An 11,311-nucleotide genomic window follows, 5' to 3' on the forward strand; every position below is an offset into this window, starting at 1 on the left:
AGTTCGACACATACAACAACACATAGTTACACATGGAGTAAAAACAAACATATAGTCAATAATACAGTGAAAAAAATATATATATATATATATATAATAATAATAAGTCTATATACAATGTGAGCAAGTGAGGTGAGATAAGGGAGGTGAAGGCAAACAGATATATGTATAAATAAATAAAAATATAAAAAGGCCATGGAGGCAAAGTGAGTACAACACAGCAAGTAAAATAAAAACTAAAAAAAACACTGGAATGGTTGGTTTGCATTGGAAGAAAGTGCAAAGTAGAGACAGAAATAATGGGGTGCATAGGAGCAAAATAAATTAATAAATAAATACAGTAGGTAAAGAGGTAGTTGTTTGGGCTAAATTGTAGATGGGTTATGTACAGGTGCAGTAATCTATGAGCTGCTCTGACAGCTGGTGCTTAAAGCTAGTGAGGGAGATAGGTGTTTCCAGTTTCAGAGATTTTTGTAGTTCGTTCCAGTCATTGGCAGCAGAGAACTGGAAGGAGAGGCGTCCAAAGGAAGAATTGGTTTTGGGGGTGACTAGAGAGATATACCTGCTGGAGCGCGTGCTACGGGTAGGTGCTGCTATGGTGACCAGCGAGCTGAGATAAGGGGGGACTTTACCTAGCAGGGTCTTGTAGATGACCTGGAACCAGTGGGTTTGGCGACGAGTATGAAGCGAGGGCCAGCCAACGAGAGTGTACAGGTCGCAGTGGTGGGTAGTATATGGGGCTTTGGTGACAAAACGGATGGCACTGTGATAGACTGCATCCAATTTATTGAGTAGGGTTTTGGAGGCTATTTTGTAAATGACATCACCGAAGTCGAGGATTGGTAGGATGGTCAGTTTTACAAGGGTATGTTTGGCAGCATGAGTAAAGGATGCTTTGTTGCGGAATAGGAAGCCAATTCTAGATTTGACTTTGGATTGGAGATGTTTGATGTGGGTCTGGAAGGAGAGTTTACAGTCTAACCAGACACCTAGGTATTTGTAGTTGTCCACATATTCTAAGTACATTTACATTTAAGTCATTTAGCAGACGCTCTTATCCAGAGCGACTTACAAATTGGAAAGTTCACACATATTCATCCTGGTCCCCCCGTGGGAATTGAACCCTGGTCCCCCCGTGGGAAATGAACCCACAACCCTGGCGTTGGAAGCGCCATGCTCTATCAACTGAGCCACACGGGACCAGAGTCAGAGCAGAGCAGTCCAAAGTAGTGATGTTGGACAGGCGGGCAGGAGCAGGCAGCGATCGGTTGAAGAGCATGCATTTGGTTTTACTTGTATTTAAGAGCAGTTGGAGGCCACGGAAGGAGAGTTAGGTTTTTGCAGAGCCTCACATACACACTGTAAATCAATAACGACTGCTAGCACTATGCACTAATGAAGTTTCGCCAAAGCTTTTTTAATTAAGTTCCATTTGTATTTAAAAGTAACACGAAGGGAAATGAATGAGCTCTATCCTATTTCTTATTTAGTATCTACATATGAACAGAAAGTGGGGCTGGCTTTTGTATGTTGCGTCAAGTGTGTGGTTACATTTCTCTAAGTTCGCTAACTTAACGTTATCTAGTGTTGCCTCATGTCTGAGGAGTTAATGGCTGATGTGTGTGTTCACGCGTGTGTATAACGTGCGTCTGGAGGCTGTTCATGTGCTTTCAAAGACAGACGGCAATGCTTGGAATCATTTTTGTATGTTTCACGTTTCATAATCACGTATCTTGTTATGTATTTTAATTAGTGTAGAATTTAAAACATTCAACATGAATGCAACCATTCTGTAATAAATAAAATGTGTGCATTTGTTTTATACTGCCATAATACTGCATATGGCAGGTTGGTATCTTTGACATATTGTGCCAGCACCCTGCTCCCCCCATGCTGCACCCTGCTGCATCCTGCTGCCCCCATGCTGCACCATGTGCTCCCCCATGCTGCACTATGTGCTCCCCCATGCTGCACTATGTGCTCCCCCATGCTGCACCATGTGCTCCCCCATGCTGCACCCTGCTCCCCCATGCTGCACTATGTGCTCCCCCATGCTGCACCATGTGCTCCCCCATGCTGCACTATGTGCTCCCCCATGCTGCACCATGTGCTCCCCCATGCTGCACTATGTGCTCCCCCATGCTGCACCATGTGCTCACCCATGCTGCACCATGTGCTCCCCCATGCTGCACCATGTGCTCCCACCATGCTGTACCATGTGCTCCACCCATGCTGCACCATGTGCTCCACCCATGCTGTACCATGTGCTCCACCCATGCTGTACCATGTGCTCCCCCATGCTGCACCATGTGCTCCACCCATGCTGCACCATGTGCTCCACCCATGCTGTACCATGTGCTCCACCCATGCTGTACCATGTGCTCCACCCATGCTGCACCATGTTCTCCACCCATGCTGTACCATGTGCTCCACCCATGCTGCACCATGTGCTCCACCCATGCTGTACCATGTGCTCCACCCATGCTGTACCATGTGCTCCACCCATGATGTACCATGTGCTCCACCCATGCTGCACCATGTGCTCCCACCATGCTGTACCATGTGCTCCCACCATGCTGTACCATGTGCTCCCCCCATGCTGCACCACGCCAGTTTAGGTCATGATGACTGTTCCCAGCTCTATCACAGCTGGGAATGCCTCCAAGGCAACATGCAGCTATTCTTCACAAGTTAAGTGTTTCTCTCTCTTTATCCACACCTCTCCCTCTCTACCTCCCCCTCCCGCTCTCTCTCTCTCTACCTCGCTCTGATCCACTGTATATTTGAATCTCTCTGCAGCAGGTACACACCAGAAAATACACACTCTTTAATCCATGTTTACCTTATCTGTTTTTCCTTTCTATCAGACACACAGAACCATACAGTCTTGGCAAAATTACAACATAAAAAAAGGCTGAAGGCATGTGTTTGTTTTTGAACCAGAACTATTTAACATTAGAGTGAACTGCGGATATTTCCTCCAGATCTGACTTTCTATCTTTCTGATGTCATTCAGATAAACAGCTTGACGGCAGCCTGTACCAGCTCTGACATGTTTTTCTAAGGTATTTTGTAGACCCTCTTCTCATTCTAATACGCTCTTTGATATAATGCTCTTACGGGGGATTCTCTCCCGGACCAGGTAAAACATAAAAGAGTTCACTTTTATACAAACACTTCTGATTTACATAGGGGGTGTTTTGCGTTTGTTTGTTGGCTTTCAGTTTTTAGGGGTTTCCTCATTACTTCTGGGAAAGGAAGGTGTGTTTGACTTGTTTTTGGTTTTCTTTCGTTTTTTTTCTCAAAAACTGAAATGATATTATAAAATACTCCCAGTGGGTTGGTTGATTGTATATCGCCATTTCATTTTCATAGGCGCCACCACCACCACCAACTCCCAACAGAAGTCTCAACAGAGAAGACGAACATAGCCTCGAAACGACTAACGTACGAGCAAATGGCCCCTGGGAAACCAGAGTGATCGGGAAACTAAAGTAGGCCAACGGCTCCATTGCGTAAGGTACCCCCAATGCGACATCACAAACCGTGACAGGAAGAGCTACATTTGTATGTACACAATGTTCGACACGTCTACTAAGCTGTAACAACAACGTTGTACTCCCTGATCCCTTTTCAATCGTCCCACGCTAACATTATGAAAAGCTAACCTACCTACTGCTAGTTTTTCTGGCAAAGTAATTACTAAGCCCGGTCTCCCGTGCCCATTTGGGTGGGACGTGGGAATACTGGTGCAGATCATTTGTGAGAAACCCCCCCCCCCCCCCCCCTCGCTCCCCTGCCAGCTAAGTGTGCCACGCTTACAGCTACAGCAGCAGCTGCAGTAGGAAGGGACCCGGCCTGCAGCAGCACTAAAATGTGCATCAGAGAAAAACAGTTGTTTACTTTGTTTGAACTGCAGTATCTCACCCCGGGGAGACAGTTCGCTTGAAGTTTCGCATCTTTCGCTTTCTCGACTCGCGACAAAGACACGGATGAATAACAATGTCGTCGTCCCGCTTCTTTCTCCCTCTTCCTCTTCCTCTTTCCCTCAATCTTTTTCTTCTCCTCCTCTCCTGCATCTGTGTGTCTGGTGTCTCCAACTGTCACCTCAATTAAAGAGAGATGAGCTGCTGCTTCTGTTGGTTGACTTTTTAAAAAGGAGTGAAAAAATATAATGTGGTTTGTGTGTCACCATCAATTTACTGCATGCTGAAACTTTAACGGACCCAATGAATAATTCCAGAGGAGAGGAGAGAGGGATGGGGGGGGCGGGGTATGGGGGCTAAAAGAAGAATGATGGAGAGAGTGGAGGTAGAGGAGGGGAGGAGGGCAAGGAATGAGGGGAGAGAGAGTGAAGGAGGGGGAGAAAGGGATGATGGAGAGAGTGGAGTAGTGCATTGTGTAACTAAGTTAAAGTGAAGCGGCAGGCAGTGCTCCTAAGTGACCTGGGTTGGCTCTGTGAGGAGATGTGTCGCCTTTTGTTTATCCATAAGTGTAGGCCACTAGAGACAAGCTAATGTGGAGGAACAGAGAGGTACAAACCCCGTGCCAGGTCTCTGCACACTACCTTAACGAAGAGCATTAACTTTCCCCTAAACTGTCCTGTCAACCTTTGGTAACATGTCTACTTCACTCTGATACATAATCATTGTATTGTTCACTAAAACATATCTGTTTATAGGTTGAAACATCTTGGAGTTCCAGATGCTTTGTAACTAACCCTGCGCCCAGTGACCTATACCACCTGATAAACCAAGATAAACCTCTAATGCAGGGGTGTCAAATATCCAGGCCGCAAGGGGTTCCAATGTGGCCTGCTGTAAAGGCAGTCAATGTTGTTCTCCCCCTTTAACGAGGAGGAGCATGGATAGGACCAAGATGCGGATTGAGGGAAATAAGCCATCTTTTAATGAACAAACAGCAAACAAGACACTACAAACTACAAAACAACAAACGTGACTAACCTTCAACTGTCCTGTGAGGACACAGGAACAAACACCCACAAAACACCAGTGAAACCCTGGCTGCCTTTGTATGACTCTCAATTAGAGACAAACAATACACACCTGTCTCTAATTGAGAATCATACCAGGCCGAACACAAAACCCCACATAGAAATACAAACATAGACAAACCCACCCAACTCACGCCCTGACCAACTAAAATGAATACAAAACAAAGGAAAACAGGTCAGGAACGTGACAGAACCCCCCCCTTAAGGTGCGAACTCCGGGCGCACCAGCACAAAGTCTAGGGGAGGGTCTGGGTGGGCGTCTGTCCACGGTGGCGGCTCTGGCGGTGGACGAGGTCCCCACCCCACCATAATCAATCCCCGCTTCTTTATCCCCCTCCCAATGACCACCCTCCCACTAACCCCACCTAAATGAAGGGGCAGCACCGGGATAAGGGGCAGCACCGGGACAAGGGGCAGCACCGGGACAAGGGGCAGCACCGGGACAAGGGGCAGCACCGGGACAAGGGGCAGCACCGGGACAAGGGGCAGCACCGGGATAAGGGGCGGCAGGTCCTGGCTGAGGGACTCCGGCAGGTCCTGGCTGAGGGACTCCGGCAGGTCCGGGCTGAGGGACTCCGGCAGGTCCGGGCTGAGGGACTCCGGCAGGTCCGGGCTGAGGGACTCCGGCAGGTCCGGGCTGAGGGACTCCGGCAGGTCCGGGCTGAGGGACTCCGGCAGGTCCGGGCTGAGGGACTCCGGCAGGTCCGGGCTGAGGGACTCCGGCAGGTCCGGGCTGAGGGACTCCGGCAGGTCCGGGCTGAGGGACTCCGGCAGGTCCGGGCTGAGGGACTCCGGCAGGTCCGGGCTGAGGGACTCCGGCAGGTCCGGGCTGAGTGGCAGCTCCGGACTGTAGGGCAGCTCCGGACTGTAGGGCAGCTCCGGACTGTAGGGCAGCTCCGGACTGTAGGGCAGCTCCGGACTGTAGGGCAGCTCCTGACTGGCGGGCAGCTCCTGACTGGCGGGCAGCTCCTGACTGGCGGGCGTCTCTGGCAGCTCCTGACTGGCGGGCGTCTCTGGCAGCTCCTGACTGGCGGGCGTCTCTGGCAGCTCCTGACTGGCGGGCGTCTCTGGCAGCTCCTGACTGGCGGGCGTCTCTGGCAGCTCCTGACTGGCGGGCGTCTCTGGCAGCTCCTGACTGGCGGGCGTCTCTGGCAGCTCCTGACTGGCGGGCGTCTCTGGCAGCTCCTGACTGGCGGGCGTCTCTGGCGGCTCCTGACTGACGGACGGCTCTAGCGGCTCCTGACTGACGGACGGCTCTACTGGCTCGGGACAGACGGGCGGCTCTAATGGCTCGTGGCAGACGGCTGACTCAGATGGCGCTGGGCAGACAGATGGCTCAGACGGCGCTGGGCAGACAGATGGCTCAGACGGCGCTGGGCAGACAGATGGCTCAGACGGCGCTGGGCAGACAGATGGCTCAGACGGCGCTGGGCAGACAGATGGCTCAGACGGCGCTGGGCAGACAGATGGCTCAGACGGAGCTGGGCAGACGGGCCGTTCAGGCACCGCTGGGCAGACGGCAGACTCTGGCCGGCTGAGACGCACTATAGGCCTGGTGCGTGGTACCGGAACTGGAGGTACCGGGCTGAGGGCACGCACCTCAGGGCGAGTGCGGGGAACAGGAACAGGGCACACTGGACTCTCGTGACGCACTCTAGGCCTGGTGCGTGGTACCGGAACTGGAGGTACCGGGCTGAGGGCACGCACCTCAGGGCGAGTGCGGGGAGAAGGAACAGTGCGTCCAGGGCTCTGGAGACGCACAGGAGGCTTGGTGCGTGGTGCCGGAACTGGAGGCACCGGGCTGGAGACACGCACCATAGGGAGAGTACGTGGAAGAGGAACAGGGCTCTGGAGATGCACTGGAAGCCTGGTGCGTGGTGTAGGCACTGGTGGTACTGAGCTGGGGTGGGAAGGTGGCGCCGGATATACCGGACCGTGAAGGAGGACACGTGCTCTTGAGCACCGAGCCTCCCCAACCTTACCAGGTTGAATGGACCCCGTAGCCCTGCCAGTGCGGCGAGGTGGAATAGCCCGCACTGGGCTATGCAGGCGAACCGGGGACACCACCTGTAAGGCTGGTGCCATGTACGCCGGCCCGAGGAGACGTACTGGAGGCCAGATACGTTGGGCCGGCTTCATGGCATCCGGCTCGATGCCCAACCTAGCCCTCCCAGTGCGGCAAGGTGGAATAGCCCGCACTGGGCTAAGCACGCGTACTGGGGACACCGTGCGCTTCACCGCATAACACGGTGTCTGACCAGTACGACGCCCTCTTACTCCACGGCAAGCCCGGGGAGTTGGCTCAGGTATCCAACCCGGCTTCGCCACACTCCCCTTTAGCCCCCCCCCAAGAAATTTTTGGGTGAGCCTCTCGGGCTTCCGTGCTAGCCGCGTACCCTCATACCTGCGCTCCTGGGCTGTGGCTGCCTTCTTCTCCTCCCGAGAGCGGCGATTCTCTCCCACCTTAGCCCAGGGTCCTTCTCCATTGAAAATTTGCTCCCAACTCCATTCCTCTTCTCTCCATTGCTTTAGTTCTTGTTCTCTCTCCTCAATCCGCTTGGTCCTGTTGTGGTGGGTGTTTCTGTAAAGGCAGTCAATGTTGTTCTCCCCCTTTAACGAGGAGGAGCATGGATAGGACCAAGATGCGGATTGAGGGAAATAAGCCATCTTTTAATGAACAAACAGCAAACAAGACACTACAAACTACAAAACAACAAACGTGACTAACCTTCAACTGTCCTGTGAGGACACAGGAACAAACACCCACAAAACACCAGTGAAACCCTGGCTGCCTTTGTATGACTCTCAATTAGAGACAAACAATACACACCTGTCTCTAATTGAGAATCATACCAGGCCGAACACAAAACCCCACATAGAAATACAAACATAGACAAACCCACCCAACTCACGCCCTGACCAACTAAAATGAATACAAAACAAAGGAAAACAGGTCAGGAACGTGACACCTGCAGTTGGCCTGAGTAAATAAAAATGTTTTTATGTATTATTTTTTGGGGGGACGAACTCGACATACTTTAAAATGACTAAAATCTAATCGAAACTGTGTGGAAGTAATGGCCATACATTTCTGTGTCCAGATCACTAATAATAACTGAAATGAAAGCTAGACAGTCAGGTAACAAAAGGACATTCCCCAAACTATGGATAGAGGACCATTCTTTGCTGATCTCTATGGTGAGGAAATACAGCAGCTTTCAACGCGCCACTGCGGACCTCTTAGAAGACCGAATGCGGTCTTTGACACTCCTGCTGCAATGCATTTCAGAAGATCCATCTGCAGACACATTCGCTGATAGAAGAAGAACCCCCATTCCACTGGATGAGGAAAGAGTGATGTGTACGAAGGTGGGATCTCAGTGATCTGTACAAACCACACACCCCCTCAGTCTACTCTAGGGGGATTGTAGAACTCTGATGCCTCTAGATAAGAGCAACAAATGATTTATTGATTAGTGCAAATGCAAGTGTCATTCCTGTCATTCCTGCTCAGGCTGAGTTTTAAGTGTCCAAGTCCTCCTTTCTAATCCAGTTGATTATTCTCTCTTAATTATCCTGGTCTATAGGGGAACAGGGAGCCTGGAGTGTTATAGCCTGCTCCCAGATCTGTTTTTACCAGGCTAGGAGTGTGCTAGGTGATAGAGGATACTGTAAGATAAAGCCTCAGGACTGTGGTTGGGTCTGGTTTGATGTTACTACACTCTTAGAAAAAAGGGTTCCAAAAGGGTTCTGTGGCTGTCCCCATAGGAGAACCCTTTTTGGTTCCAGGTAGAACTAATTTGGGTTCCATCTAGAACCTTGTGTGAAAAGGGTTCTACCTGGAACCAAAAGAGTTCTAGCTGGAACCAAAAGGGGTTCTTTAAAGGGTTCTCCTATGGGGACAGCCAAATAACCCTTTTAGGTTCTAGATAGCACCTTGTTTTCTGAGTGTAGCCACCTCATTTCATTTAAAAGTCTCAAGTCTTCGAGGTCAAGCATAACACAAATCTTTCTTAGGAAACAGGTTATTGTAATCCTCTTTCTCTGGCTTGTTCTGCTTCTCTGACGTGCAATAGGGTCTCCAGTATAGTGGCACCTTGCACCTGTGATCAGAAGCAGATCTAGGTGTGTGCTGTGCATAGCTTCCTAGCTCACCTTTCACTACACACCTCAGTGGAACCGTAAGAGCCATTTCAACTAAGCATTCTTCTGTGGCCACAGAGCACAGTATCACTCTAACTTAGAAGGTCTTTATATAACCTGAAGTGATGAGACAGAAAGTTAAACAGCTGTGTTTTTACCCCAAACTTCTGGATCTGTCTCAATGTTTTATAACAGTGTTTTGGGTTGAGATAAAATACTATTAATGTGTCAGAATAAAGACAACTTGTTTACTTCTTCTTTCACACTTTCTCTGTATTTCCCTCCCGTGATGATGGGGGGGATGAAGAGAGAGAGAGAGAGAAAAAAAGAGAAAAATAGAACATTTTTACCACGACACGGCAAGAGACAAACAGGGCCGGGAGATCAAAGCAGTACAAAATGTTGTGGAGTGTCGCGTCGTCGCGGTTACGTACTGGGGACGGGTCCATCTCACCTCGCTGTCACTTCCTGCTCTTTCATCGCCGTGGTAACCCCACTCGAACAGGAAATAAATAAGTCATATTTAATATCTATCAGCCCATGTGAATGAGGACAGGAGGGAGAGCCCTGGAACGGAGGAGTGGAGGAGAGACGGAGCATCTTGAGCACCACCAGATTAAGCAAAGTGTTGAGTAGAGGGATTATTTTTGCTTCACTTGAGAAAGGTCTTATTTTTCAAAGTGGCACTAAAAGCATGAGAGACTAATGTCACTCCCCGCTATAAAAAACAAGGAATGGAGACAGTAAGGGAGTGGGTAATTATAGGATTTTACTGGAGATGAATGAGTGATAGAGTAGAGAATGAGAGAAAAACCCTCCTCTTTTCTCCAGTTCCTGACATTTCAGCCTGTTCGGTTCAGGCTCATTTCCCACAGTAAGGCAGTGGTGCTGCTATGCTATATTTATAGCACAGAGCCCACAGCCAAAGCTAATGTTATGAGAATCCACTAGTGCCATCCATATTGTTTTACCTCCCCCAGCCTGTGGTGGAAAATAAATAAAGTTAGTGACTGCTGCTGCCTGATACAGTGCTACGGGATAACGTTGTTTCTTGGAAGCCGTCGCTTGAATTTGAAAGCGCTCCTCTCCTGCCGGAGAGTGAGAGCGAGGGAAGGGGTGAGGGACCCTGTCACTTTGGGTCGGGTAATGTTTGACGAACGCATCATGGCGTCACGCTTGACAAGGGGAAAGTGGCCGCGGCCTGTACATTAGAGGAGCTAGTCGCAGCCAGCAGCTGGGGACAGGTAGTAATGTAGTCCCAGAGAGGAGGACTCTCTCTCTCTCTCTCTCTCTCTCTCTCTCTCTCTCTCTCTCTCTCTCTCTCTCTCTCTCTCTCTCTCTCTCTCTCTCTCTCTCTCTCTCTCTCTCTCTCTCTCTCTCTCTCTCTTTCTCTCTTTCTCTTTCTCTTTCTCTTTCTCTCTCTCTCTCTCTCTCCCTCTCTCTTTCTTTATCTTACTCTCTCTCCCTCCTCATCTGCTTACAACGATGTACTTGTCTACAGGCACAAAGAGACCCCCCATCCCTGCATCCCTCCTCCACCCCTCTCCCCCCAGCCCTCTATCCCTCAACAGAAATGACTTTATTCAGAGGAAAGAATCCATTTACAATGTGTGCTTTATAACATCTCCTTGACAATGCAGCCAGTGGATTAGAGACATTTTATGATTAATCTTTCATAACCATCTACTTCTCCTTCTGCCACAGTGACAACTAAAGCTCCGAGTCCTGCCCGGCGAAACGAACTGCATGCACCAAGTGTCTGTTCGGATGTCATCACAGAGAGAGAGAGAGAGAGAGAGAGAGAGAGAGAGAGAGAGAGAGAGAGAGAGAGAGAGAGAGAGAGAGAGAAGCAGCGGGTCCTTCATGAAAATAAAAAAAAGAGGGAGAAGAGGGAAGAAGAGTGACACAAGATCATCGGAGTGGTGCATTAAAATTTATCTGCAAGTCAGCGGCTGCCATGATAGCTGGCATAAACTTCTCTTTGAAAGGCACTCTTTTCTCTCTCTCTCTTGTCACTTCGCTTGTCCTCAGCCATTCTTGGCTTCCCTCAGAACCAAGACAACCAAGACAACTACCCTCTCTGTCCTCATCAATTCTTCACTGCTATTTTGATGTTTATTTCCATAATTTGCATAACCTCTCTCTCATCTGTTC

The 11,311-nt window shown here is 49.7% G+C and overlaps 1 protein-coding gene across 1 annotated transcript; it reads left to right on the plus strand.

Annotated features, from left to right (window-relative positions):
• Positions 1-1,931: 1,931 nt before the first annotated feature.
• On the plus strand, positions 1,932-2,618 carry LOC129850959 (keratin-associated protein 10-8-like). The gene has a single exon (XM_055917103.1). It carries the CDS (start codon positions 1,932-1,934, stop codon positions 2,616-2,618), a length of 687 nt encoding a protein of 228 aa, XP_055773078.1.
• The last annotated feature ends 8,693 nt before the right edge of the window (positions 2,619-11,311 follow it).

Source organism: Salvelinus fontinalis, unplaced genomic scaffold, assembly GCF_029448725.1.
Source record: "Salvelinus fontinalis isolate EN_2023a unplaced genomic scaffold, ASM2944872v1 scaffold_2534, whole genome shotgun sequence".
NCBI lineage: Eukaryota > Metazoa > Chordata > Actinopteri > Salmoniformes > Salmonidae > Salvelinus > Salvelinus fontinalis.

Excerpts from the sequence above, each read along its gene's own strand:
- LOC129850959 (XM_055917103.1), top strand. The coding sequence starts at position 1,932 with ATGTGCTCCCCCATGCTGCACTATGTGCTCCCCCATGCTGCACTATGT.